Source organism: Lupinus angustifolius, chromosome LG06, assembly GCF_001865875.1.
Source record: "Lupinus angustifolius cultivar Tanjil chromosome LG06, LupAngTanjil_v1.0, whole genome shotgun sequence".
In the NCBI taxonomy this organism is placed as follows: domain Eukaryota; kingdom Viridiplantae; phylum Streptophyta; class Magnoliopsida; order Fabales; family Fabaceae; genus Lupinus; species Lupinus angustifolius.
This window is the reverse complement of record NC_032014.1, coordinates 27,880,382-27,893,718: the sequence shown is the minus strand read 5'-3', so window position 1 is coordinate 27,893,718 and position 13,337 is coordinate 27,880,382. Positions and strand designations below refer to the sequence as shown.

The 13,337-nt window shown below is 29.8% G+C and overlaps 1 protein-coding gene across 2 annotated transcripts; it reads right to left on the bottom strand.

Moving 5' to 3' along the window:
- On the bottom strand, nucleotides 387-2,817 carry LOC109350645 (elongation factor 1-alpha-like). Of its 2 annotated transcripts, none has more exons than XM_019591879.1 (3): nucleotides 2,724-2,817; nucleotides 1,659-2,131; nucleotides 387-1,535 (listed from the first exon to the last, which is right to left on the bottom strand). In XM_019591879.1, the coding sequence occupies exons 2-3, from the start codon at nucleotides 2,118-2,120 to the stop codon at nucleotides 654-656; spliced, it is 1,344 nt and encodes a 447-aa protein (XP_019447424.1). In that variant the 5' UTR covers nucleotides 2,121-2,131; nucleotides 2,724-2,817; the 3' UTR covers nucleotides 387-653. The 2 variants fall into 2 exon arrangements, with proteins under 2 accessions (XP_019447424.1, XP_019447423.1); XM_019591878.1 differs by having other exon boundaries at nucleotides 1,659-2,150; nucleotides 2,723-2,772.

Genomic DNA, 13,337 nt, shown 5'->3' with positions numbered 1-13,337 from the left:
ACTGAAGATGCAAAACTTTTGATATTTGATTTTTGGTATGAAGGTTAAAACAACTTACAAGTGTTATAACAATGTTTTGCAACTAAAAATGTTTCATAACTAACTTGGCTATTGAATAACCACTTAATTTTTTACTATTTTAGTGTGAAGCGACACCTGAGACTGACATAGATGTTAAAACAGATCAACAGTTTCAATTGACATAATAATTTTCTCATGAATCCAACTTTATTAACAAGTTCCCACATCAATATGTAACTGTACTTGCCAACAAGTATAACTCCAATCAAACGCTTCACACATTCTGGTCTTTCTGTGGATCTAATTGAACCACTACCCAAAGTATTAGTAAAACCATAAATCAAGAAAAGGTGATAAAAAACTAACAATTTTAAATGCATATATAAATTATCCAAATATCCCTCAGCAGCGAAGGAGTAAAAGTAAAACCCTTTTTCTGCTTGTGACAAAAAAGTTCTCATAACACTGGACATTAATAAAACAGGACTCTCAACACATTGAAATCAAAATAAATGACACCTCAGACTATAACAAGAAAAAACACCTAGACTCTTCAAAATAAAATACCAAAAACCAAACCATTGTCTTACGTAACCACAATAATGACAATTTGCAGAAATACCATGATACATTTACTTCTTCTTTGCTGCAGCCTTGGTGACCTTGGCTCCAGTGGGGTCCTTCTTCTCCACACTCTTGATGACTCCAACGGCAACAGTTTGACGCATGTCTCTCACGGCAAAACGACCGAGAGGAGGATACTCGGAGAAAGTCTCAACCACCATGGGCTTAGTGGGAAGCATCTTAACCATACCTGCATCACCATTCTTCAAAAACTTGGGTTCCTTCTCAAGCTCCTTACCAGATCGCCTGTCAATCTTGGTCAAAAGCTCACCAAACTTAACAGCGATGTGAGAAGTGTGGCAATCGAGCACGGGTGCATATCCATTTCCAATCTGGCCAGGATGGTTCATGATAATGACTTGGGATGTGAAGTTGGCAGCTTCCTTGGCAGGGTCATCCTTAGAGTTGGAGGCAACGAAACCACGCTTGAGATCCTTGACTGCAACATTCTTCACGTTAAATCCGACATTGTCTCCTGGAAGAGCCTCCTGGAGAGCTTCATGGTGCATCTCCACAGACTTAACTTCAGTTGTCAGACCAGTGGGACCAAAAGTCACCAACATACCTGGCTTCACGACACCGGTTTCAACACGTCCGACTGGCACAGTACCAATCCCACCAATCTTGTAAACATCCTGCAAGGGAAGCCTGAGAGGCTTGTCTGTGGGTCTCTTGGGCTCATTGATCTGGTCAAGAGCCTCAAGAAGAGTTGGGCCCTTGTACCAATCAAGGTTTGTGGACCTCTCAATCATGTTGTCACCCTCAAAACCGGAGATGGGAACAAATGGAATTTTGTCTGGGTTGTAACCAACCTTCTTCAAGTAGGAAGAAACTTCCTTAACGATTTCATCATACCTGGCCTTGGAGTATTTTGGAGTAGTGGCATCCATCTGTTATAAAAATTAACTTAAAATAATCAGAAATCATAACCATATAGGATAATCAGAAAACAACTACTTAAATACTAAAACTTGTAGCAAAGTAAATAAGACAAATGAAGTCCACAATTAGACCTTATTACAGCAACAGATCATCTGCTTGACACCAAGAGTAAAAGCAAGCAAAGCATGCTCACGAGTTTGACCGTCCTTGGAAATACCAGCTTCAAAACCACCAGTTGTGGAATCAATGATAAGAACAGCACAATCAGCCTGGGAAGTTCCCGTGATCATGTTCTTGATGAAATCACGATGTCCGGGAGCATCAATGACTGTGCAGTAGTACTTGGTGGTCTCGAACTTCCACAATGCAATATCAATGGTAATTCCTCTCTCACGCTCAGCCTTGAGCTTGTCAAGCACCCAGGCATATTTGAATGACCTCTTGTTCATCTCAGCAGCTTCCTTCTCAAATCTCTCAATAACACGCTTGTCAATACCTCCAAGCTTGTAGATCAAGTGGCCGGTGGTAGTTGATTTCCCAGAGTCGACATGACCAATGACGACAATGTTAATGTGAACCTTTTCCTTACCCATGATAGCTTAAACTGGATCAAAATTCAAAAGAATGCAAAAGTCAGAAAACAATAATAAAAGTTAATAAAACAAGGGAGCCAAACACATTATGTCTGACAAGCACTTAAACATTAAAAAGATAACACTAAAACATGTTGAGTTCCAACAGAGTATATACACAAGAAAGGCAGATTAAAAGATTAACAGATTATAACAACCTATTAACTAAACCACAAATCCAAAAATAAAAAAAGAAAAATCGCTGAACAACATAGAATCACAATAACCACAGATCCAGAATTAAAAGTTATAATAATAAGCTAAATTATAAACGAAAATGATCAGATCTTTGCATGCAACAACAAAAATGAAATCCAAAACAAAAATACAACCAATCAATCATAAACACTTTTTTTCCGGAGAATCAATTACAAAACCAAAAGAACCCAATATCACAAATACAATTCTAAACACCAGAAAGAACTAATCGATCAAAATCAACAACACACAACAATTAATAATAAAAATAAAATGAATTTTACATCATTTTCAACAAAAAATGAATCAGGAAATAACGTAGAAAGTGTATAAAAAGTACGAGATAGAACGAATCGTGGATTATACCTCGAAGAGGAATGAAGTTTGGAACACTAAGCCGCAATGCAGAGACTGAGCTATAGTGAAAAGAGTTATAAATTTTAGGGTTTAGGGATTTTATATCGAAGCATTAACTTTTTAGTTCCGAAATTGCCCTCAGCTGTCTTTCATATTTCCTGAAGAGTATTTCTTTATGAGATAACCTATCTTTTTAAATGAGTGTATATCAAATAATAAAATAATGAATGTATTTAAGAATATAAGTTATCTTCTAATATATAGAAACAATTTATTCTCTTTTTATATACATGAAAGATAGATGTTTTTCTAAAAAAAATTATTTACTTCCCCGTGTTGGACTTTAGAAAATATAAAAATATTATATATTGATATTTATATATACTATTTAAATGTAACAAAAATTACTATAAATGAAATTTTAATATAAAAAATTAATGAATGATGTGTATAAATATATTTTTAAAATTATGCATGTAAATTTATTTAAAATTTGTTCAACTATTAAAAGACCTTATATTATAAGAGATGATCTACTTACTCCAAGAGTAAGTTTAAAAGACTTATTTCACATCCTAGCCATTAATTTTAGGTAAATCTAATTGTTTATATCTACTCACTAATTCAAACCATTGGATTTCTTTAGAATTGATGACTAGAATATGGAGTAAGTCTTTTAAACTTGATATTGGAATAAATCTTTTAAACTTACTCTTATAGTAAGTGAAGATCTCCCCATATTATAAAAGACTTATTATCAATTAGATTTTTAAATAGGTTAGGTGTATGTCCAAAAAATAAATATATAAACATATCATATCCAAAAGAATATATGTTATATTGGATGGATGAATATGTTTAAGGTAAAGTCTAGGTGACAAGTTCTCACACATTCCCCTAGGGAAGTTGAGAACAAAATTTTCAAAATGGAACTGCATTCATCCCTAAACAAAAAAGTGATCATGATTTGTTTAACAACTATTTTATAATCATGCTTATAGTTACAAAACTACTTTTTAACTATTTTATAATAATTCTCGTTCTGAATAACTATCGCTTACATAAAATAAATATTTAACCTAATAAGATACAATATAATCTAGTCAAGATATGTGGGTCATTGATTGAATCCCAAATGGTGACACTATATATTTTTATAGAATAACCATAAAATTATAATATTTATAATCAATATTAAAAGTTTCATAAAATAAAGTAAAAAAGAAGACCTATTTTATTTCCACACTTTTTGTTATTACAATTAAAACATGGCCAAAACATTAGCCCAAAACCTAGTACACGTTCTACTTTTACTACATAACAACATTATTTGAATCCTATCTCTAAAACCTTTTCTTCCTCTTCTCACTTTCAAACCTATAATGTGTATGACCAAATCAGTATATGTAATCTGGGAGCGGCACTTGTTGGAAGGGTTAGCTACGAATTCCAAAATGGCTTACCCAAAAAGGTGAGGAATGATAGTACCCAAAAAAACCGGCATATATAAAATGATAAGATTATTGATTGTTTGGATCTGGTTCACTCTAGTTCTATAGCTTAAACACATCTAAATGATGCTTGCATTATCTGGTTCACCATTTTTCAATATTTTCATCATTCGATCGTTATTATTTGCATTACATTCATAAAAATTCTTGGTGGTGCTTGCATAATAGAGATTCTATTGCATTTTTACAAAAAGTCCTTGTGTTGTCGATTTTTAGTGCTATTGATATATTCAGCGTTAATATATGCCATTCTTCTATTCCAACTGAAAAGATATAAATGAGGCATTTAAAGGCTATTATAGGTTAATGAAGAGTGAGGATATAAATGAAACATATAAAGACTAGGGTAGGTTGAGGAATAGTGAGATTAAGGTATTTTATATTGAGGCAAACAATGTCAATCGACAAAAAATAAAAGGGCAAAAATATACATGAATTATGTAAAGCTGTTATATTATTAAAAAGTTACTTAGGGTCCATTTTCAAATTCAATTTTGGAGAGAAATGAAAAGAACTTGAAAGATTCAAAATTATCTTACCAATATTTCATGAGTCTCAAGTTGTTTTATTCATTATCTTTCCTTCCAAAATTTGACTCACAAACAAACTCTTAAGGTAATTAAGTTTCCAAAATCTAACTTCCAAATAAGTTACAACCTCCTTCTTTTTGAAAGCTATAATCTCTCTTCATTTAGATTTATCAAACAACCCTTGGAGCTTATTGATTGTGAAATTTATAAGCTTGTCTTACCAAAAGCACACTAAACATGTGCTTACGGGGATTATTTTACAATGGTGATCATGAGATTTGAACTTATACACCTATGCAAATAATCCAAACACTAAAGTAGCTTACTCCTAGTGGCTTTATGGTTACCAAGTTGTGTTATTTGTTAGATTAATTAAGGGAAATGTGTATAGTGTCATCTATAATTAGGGATGACAATAAAAACCGAACCTGTGAGTACTTGCCCGAACCGAACCCAAATTTAACGGGAAAAATTGATATGATTGGATTCGGGTTTTACCCGGGTTTAAATTTCGGGTTCAGGTTTGGTATAACAAAGACTCTAACTCGAACCCGCCCCGAAGTAAGGTAATTCAATTTAAAATTGAAATTTCTATCATTTGCAAATTGTTTTTAATTTCTAATTTTACTTTACATATTATTGGATCTTCAAACATAAAAGAAATGAAATAATACAAGAGAAAATAAAAATGTTAGAGAAAAATTACACGAAAATAATATCATATTTTCCTTAATACTTAATCATTTTCGGGTTTGGGTTACCCAAAACCCGATGGGTTCGTATATATTATTTTTATTTTCAACCCCGTTGAGTTTGGGTTCGGGTTTTGAATTTCGGGTTCGGGTTTGAGTATGTGCAAACCCGACCCCGATCCGTCTCGTTGTCATTCCTATCTACAATATATATTTATACTATATATATATATATTATATATATATTCTATACTATATAGGAAAACATAAAATAACTACCCATGTAGTATTTTATGTTTCCTTATTTTATCTTTAATAATTTCTAATTTCATATTTATTTATACTAATACTAATAAACATAAAATAATTACTCATAGAGTACTTTATGTTTCCTTATTTTAACTTTTATAACTTCTAATTTCATGTTTATATAAACTTTATAATCTATTTATCTATATCTATACTTCTATATTATTAAAGCCAAAACAAATAAAAATCACTACCATGACATAATTTTTATATTCCAAATTTATCTTTTGTAACATTTCTCATTAATAACTAATATAAACTTTCACATATTACTTCCATGGATTCTCTTATCTATATTTTCATTATCTACTAAGTTTATATATTGCATTTTTTATATTTAAATTTTTTTTCTTAAATAGTATAACATGAAGCTGATACATTATATATTAAAAAAAATACGAATGCGGGTCAATCAGCACGGAGTGTCGGTCAACATGCTAGTACTATATATAAAGGGAAAACATGGTGTAACTACAATGGTGTAGTTTCACATTCCTATTTCCCCCTTAAACGTTTTAACTTCTACAAAAAAAACTTATAATCATATGTAACCACCACTACATATTAACCACCTCTAACATTATAATAAAACAAAAAATTATAATATAAAATATCCCTAATAAAAAATACAATTCTCCAATATAAAATATATATAATTGTATAATTGATATCATAAAAGTATAAATATGGGCTAGCAGACACTTCATGTCTGTGACCACTAGTTTTAATAAAAAATATTGTACTAATAAATAATGTAATAATATAATAATAAAAAACAATTTTTAGCTAGAGATAAACGCATAATGAATAAAATAATATATTCCAATATATTAGTTTAACAAAATAATATAAACAATCAATTATTGTATTATTTTTAAAAAATAATAAAAAAGTAATCTATTTTAGTAAAACTTATAAATTAAAATCTAATAGACCATACAATGTAGTCTCTATGATTCATTTATTCCCGAAGCATTAAATTGTCAATTAATTTCCTCCATCCATGGTGGGATGATTTGTCAATATTAATTTATTGATATGACACATTAAATTCTAAATAAGAATGAACCGTGTACCATCCTCATAGCAGGTAAAAGCTAATGCCTTGTTTGTGAGTGGGGTTTTGAAGGGGAAATGAAGGAAATAGATGACTTGTTTGTGAGTGGGGTTTTGAAGGGGAAATGAAGGAAATAGATGACTTTAGAAAGTTTTTCCCTTGTTTGGGAGTTGGATCAAGGAGAGTGAAAGGTTTTTGAGGGTTTCTCAAATCCTCCATGTGTCTATTTTTTAAAGTTCCTCAAATTTGGGATTTTCATAGATAAAATGTCAAAATAGCTAAATATGTTTAGTAATAATATATAATTATATATTATTGTCAATTTCTCATTGTTAAAATATTCTTACATTATCATTAGTTTACTCTCCTTCATCTAAATTTCATACTATCAAACAAAGGAGAGGATTTCCTTATTTTTCTCTTCCATTCCCCGCTTCCTAACCTTTGATCATTCTTCTTCCCTTTCCCTCCTAAGTCCCAAACAAATTAAGCCTAGGAGACTTGGTTTTAAACCCCACAAGGGAAAGTAGAGTTTTGATTTCTGCAACTTGTATATTAGTAATGGAATATAAGGATATGTTGTAGAAATGATGTGGCAAATCATATATCAGATTAATGAAAACATGATATATTTATTAAAATAATTAAATATTTATTGGTTTGAGATATAGTTTGGAATATCATTTAAAATAGTAGATCATTATCCCAAAGATTAATGAAGTTTGATTTTAGGATTGAAATGAGTGAAGTGAAGGTTGATTCATTTTAGTTACACTGGAGTTTTTAGCCAAATTGAACACAATATTTTTCAGCTACTTGATTAAATTTTACAAAGTTCTTGTAGCTAAGAAAATAAAAACATTCTGATTAAAAAAAGTTTAAAAAAAACAAGAAGAAGATAATTTTGCCTTCAAATTTGACAAATTTAGTACATAAGAAGAATAAGAACTAATGACTTGGTTTTCCAAAACAGACTTCCCCTTCTTGTATCCATATTCCATAACTCATTAGCACCATTCATTAGAATGTGACTTCAACAAAAGGGACAACATTTCATAAATGATTGTCTCTTGTTTTATAATAAATTGACTTAAGTTTGGGATAAAGAGGAAAAACAATGTATGCACTGATAATATATGAGTTTTATACAATGTTATTGTCCCACTCACCATTCATATTTAATCATGATTGACTTTTCAAAAAGTAATTCAAATGAAAGATAAACGATGTAGCGATAGTGTATAAATATTTACACTGAGAATGCATAGATATTATACTCAAATGTTCTAATAATAGCTCTTGTAACACATCCTTATACTTAAGTTAGAGTTTGTATAAAATGATAGAGATAGGATTATCTTTAGTATTGGAGAGATAAATACATTAAAAATAATATAAAAACAAAAGAATGTGACACTTTTATCATTTAAATATAATGATATAATATTTTTACACTTCAATGCAAATACAAAAATAACATTTATATCTCTAATATTGGAGATGATTCTTTTATGATAGCAACTATCAAGTCACTCGTGTTTTAGCATGTGATAATATTTTTTGCCGCATGATTAAGAATATATATTATATGTCCATTTAGATGGTTAAGAACACATGTTATTCGTTCATTCACATGGTTAAAAACACACATGTTATCCATGTATTCATATTGTTACGAACACACATGTGTCATGTGTATTCGCATGGTTAAAAATACATATGTTACTCGTACATTCGCATTGCTAAGAACACATGTTACCCATGTATTTGCATAGTTAAAACACATTTGTTACTCGTACATTTGCATTGTTAAGAACACATGTGTTACTTGTGTAGTTACATGTTCAAACACATAAGAAAAATAAATAACAATTTCAAATTTAATTTTTCTAATGAAATTAGGAAACCGAAACATGATACTATGTGATTTTTTTAAAAATAAAGGTGTAGAAAATGAAACAATTTTCCAATTTCGAATTTGATTTTTTCAATTATAATAGGGAAAAATTAAAATCAAAATAATCCAAACTACAATATTAAAATTCAACGGAAAATCATCAAAAAACTTTGATGGGTGAAAAGTACAATAATTCTTAGAGTAATACAAAATGTTAAATATAATAGATAGATTAAGACAACTATTGAATATGATGAAAATATATAGTTTTTTTCAATTTAAATTAAATACCTACATAAGTGAAGGTAGATGGATTATATTAAGGTTTTGCTACTAAAAATGGCATAACAATATTTGATAATAAAAGTATTAATTGGTCAAATAGTTAGTTTGATGATGATATATTATTAGCTATTTATCATTAATACAAATATCAAATTGTGTTTATCACCTCTCTCATAATGAAAACTTTAAAAGAAAAAAAATAGACTATTAATACATGATATATTTTTTGTTCTAAATTTTAGCTATTTATCATTAATAATTAAGAATAATAAATATTATTCATCACATCTCTCATAATTATGTTAATTAAAACTTTAAAAGTTTTGAGTATTGTAGTAGTTATTTTTTCATCATTGTCAGCAATATAACACATTACATATTCATATATTTTTTTTATTATTAATTATGAAAATGTACATTGTACAAATTTGATTATATAATGAGGTAGATACATTATAGCACCATAAAACCTTTTAGGAGGGAAACAAATTAAGGAGAAAGTGACATGTGACAACTGATGATGTGGAAGGAGTTTAAAACGTGATATTTTTTATGAGAATCAGATAAAGTGTGGGTCGATGCATTATAAGTGTATCAAGAAATGAAATAATGAATTTAATATTATTATAATAGGAAATGAAATATATAGTGTGGAAATATAAACATAAAAGAGATGAAATCATTTTGGAGGAAATAAATGATTGAGAAACTGACATGTGACAATAAATGATGTGAGAAGATTTTTTTATTATATAGTTAATAGAGGAGATTAAGAATCTAAAAGTATTTACTCTTTTGATTTTCTCAGCCTTATCTAAGAGAGCTTAGCTTGGTCAAAAAATTTGAATGAGACACAAGCATAAACTTAGATAATAATGCAAAATAACCATTTTTCAATGATAATATGTTCTCCTTTTTCTATAGCAAATTTTCAAGTTAGACATATGGTGTCATGTAATTAGGTCTGAATTCCATCATAGTTTATTGCCCTCAAATTGCTGCTTTGATGACAATTATACAAAATTGACATCTTTCATTTTCTATTCACCAACAACATACTTGAAAGTGCATTTGTAAATTTGATTTCTTTTAAATAATGATTATCTTACTAAATAAAATGTTAAGAAAAGTTAGTTAAGTATAATATTTGGGTGAAATAATTACATAATTATTTGAATAATTGAAAGAACTACGATTTCTTGTTCACTTTGGTTTGAAAAGTACATATTCAAACCATGTGTTTTCTCTAAATAATATTTTTTTAATGTTTTCCAATAGTCTTTTCATTTTTTCTTTGTGTTAGAATTTAATTATTAGAAATACTACAATGACGATCAACATTATAATCATATAGTGGAGTTCATACATGTCAAATCATTTTAAAGGAATAAAGAGCTGAAAGATTCCTAAAAGATCCATGAACTCTAATGGAAGGAAAATGAGTTCTTAATGAAGTAGTAAGCTTGTAGTTATAGATTACTTTTAACTTTAGTTTTTTATCTAATAAGATGAATAAAATTGATTTGACTTATGTATCTATAATTGATAATCATAACTCTTATTTATACGAAGTTTATGCTCTTTTATTTTGTCCACCATAAAATATGAATATTACACTTGGTACTGGAGAGTCCAGTGTTGGATAGGATTATGACACGTGGCAAAAAAATTATTCTGACGGTTATGATTTCATATTATTTTTGAATAAAAAGTAACTAAATAAAGTTTAAAAAATTTGCAGCCACATATTCTAGTAATGACCTCTCCACTATTGGAGAGGAGTTAAACTCATGATTTCAACTAGTGGAACTTTAGATCATTAAAGATATTATTTTCCAAATTGTTATGAACAAAAAACTAAACTTTATTTTAGAACATTATCCAAATATAAGAATATTTTTCATAATTCCAAACATATAACATAAAATTACTTCAATGGCAAACTCTCACTATACCAAAGATCATCAAATTGTATGACACACATGCTAGGGGTGTGCTCATGAAATAGCTTAGGTGATAGACCATGTATTAGACAATATGTTATTTTGGTGTTTGTCCGTGTTCCACAAAAAAATTGTTCACTTTGTAATTGCTCCTTGACAATTAGGAACTTGATCTCATTGTCTTTCCAATTTGTCGAGATTCGATCGTTATTGGAGTATAAGACAATTGATTTGTTATCACAGTATAATCAAAATGGTATTTCAATTCCTTTCACAATTCACAACTCATTGACAAAATTATTCAACCAAATCCCTTATTTTGATGTCTTATAACATGCCACAAATCTACGATGATGATGGATGAAGCAATAATTATTTGCTCGGAACGATGCTAAGAAATTATCCCATTAGCCAACAAAGAGATGTAGCCCAAAATGGTTATCTATTGTCTTAGAAAACCAACAAAACCAAATTTAGATACCCAATGATATCCAAAGAGTCTGGCCTCCTATTTGTGAGCATATGATCATTTCTTCTCTTCAAATAGCTCATAATCCTTTTGGTTGTTTTACAATAATCGATTCCTGAATTTCCTAAGTATTTGTATAACACTCCAACAATATATGCTATGTCAGGACATATACAAACTTGAACATACATTACTCTCTATAGTTGACATGGAATCTTTTGCATTTTATGAATTTCAATATTTCATTTTGAACACTAACTAAGACCAAATTTGTCTCCCTGAACTATCAGGGCATCACTTGGTTCGCACTCCTGCATAATAGACCATTTGATCATGTTATCGATAAAGCTTATTCATAATAAAATTATGATTGATAAATCATTGATATATATCAAAATATTGATCTTTAAGAAAGAATTATGTGATTATGATCATGATGCTTGTCATGTGAAAGTAATATGTAATACTTCCCAATTTGTCCATTATGATGTCAAGATTAGATATTAATCAAAGTCACTAAGCAATGTATTATGGACATAACAATGATGTTCAAAGAAGTAGTTTCTGTTGTAGTTTTATGGGAAAAACTCTAACAATTAACAAACCATGGTTAGTAACAAGGGAGTTTAATCTGGTGTTGCTTGAAAAGGACATGATAGGAGGGAACCCAGTGAAACCCCAAGAGATTATGGATTTCGCTCATGCTTTCTGTAGAAGATGCAAACTTGACGAGGTAGAGTGTTTCTTAACATTGACATTGTGAGTGTTTTAAATTGCATTACGACAGTTGCGGTCTAAAAAAAATTATTAGATTTTTTTTAAACTTGGTGTGTATGGTTATGTTATGGCTCGATACAGCCGTATCATTGTGATTCTCGAACTGTAGTTGTGGTGGTTACCATAACCACAATATTGCAATGGCATTAGGTGACATGGTCTAAGATTTGAAACAATTAGGGGCGTAACATTGTTAAGCATATGTCCATGGTGTCAACAAGCTTTCACAACTTCCGCATGATTAGATGCCACTAAGGTATTATCCCTTTTCATATATGTTTGCTATCATGTTGAATTGATTTGTCCGGGAGCACATCTGTTGTTCAACAAAATTTTTCACTTCATGTACTAGTGATTTGTTGAGAAAAATGTATTTAAATTAAAATATGATAAATTTTCACCCGAAATTGTTCATTCTTCAAATGCCTAGAAACAATCTCTGCTTGCAGAAAGAAGATTGCATACAAATATTCTCCCCAAACTCCACTAGGTGGGAGCCTAGCACACTAAATCTCCCTTTTATTCTACAAATGGTTAATAATGAAAGTGATGTTTCAGAAATGGAAACCTTAGATTTGGAAAAAAAAACTATCCCTTTAAGATGGGAGAAAGTTTGCATGAAAAGATTGAAAACGAGTGTGATAGGAACTAATAACAGCAAGTATTAAGAAAAAGGAAAGTGCAAGAAATGTCTATTGATAGTAGAAGGAAGACAAGATTACGGTGTAAGAAAATTAACAAGAGTACTATTAAAGATAGTATTGGACAATAGGTGTAACACCGCGAATTTTACTACCTTGAAAATATATGTTTTTATTAATAGTTTTATTAATTATATTTTCAAACATGAATTTCTGGGAATTTTCGGTAAATAATTAGACAAAACTCTAGTTGAGTTTTAGTCTTGTAATTCTATTTCCAATTTGATGGTAAATTTTCATGATTTTCGGAGACAGTCGGTTTTGGACCGCTGTCGGGGCCAAATCTCACTCGAATTCGGCCCAATAACTTGTTTTTGAGTTCCGTAGCTCAGAATAGAATTCCGATTGCGCCATTGGCTTTGAAATATTATTTCAAGTCAAGATAGATACCAAGTTTATCCAGAACACATTTCTAATTATTTTTCACTCCGAATTCCATGTTTCGAAGTTCT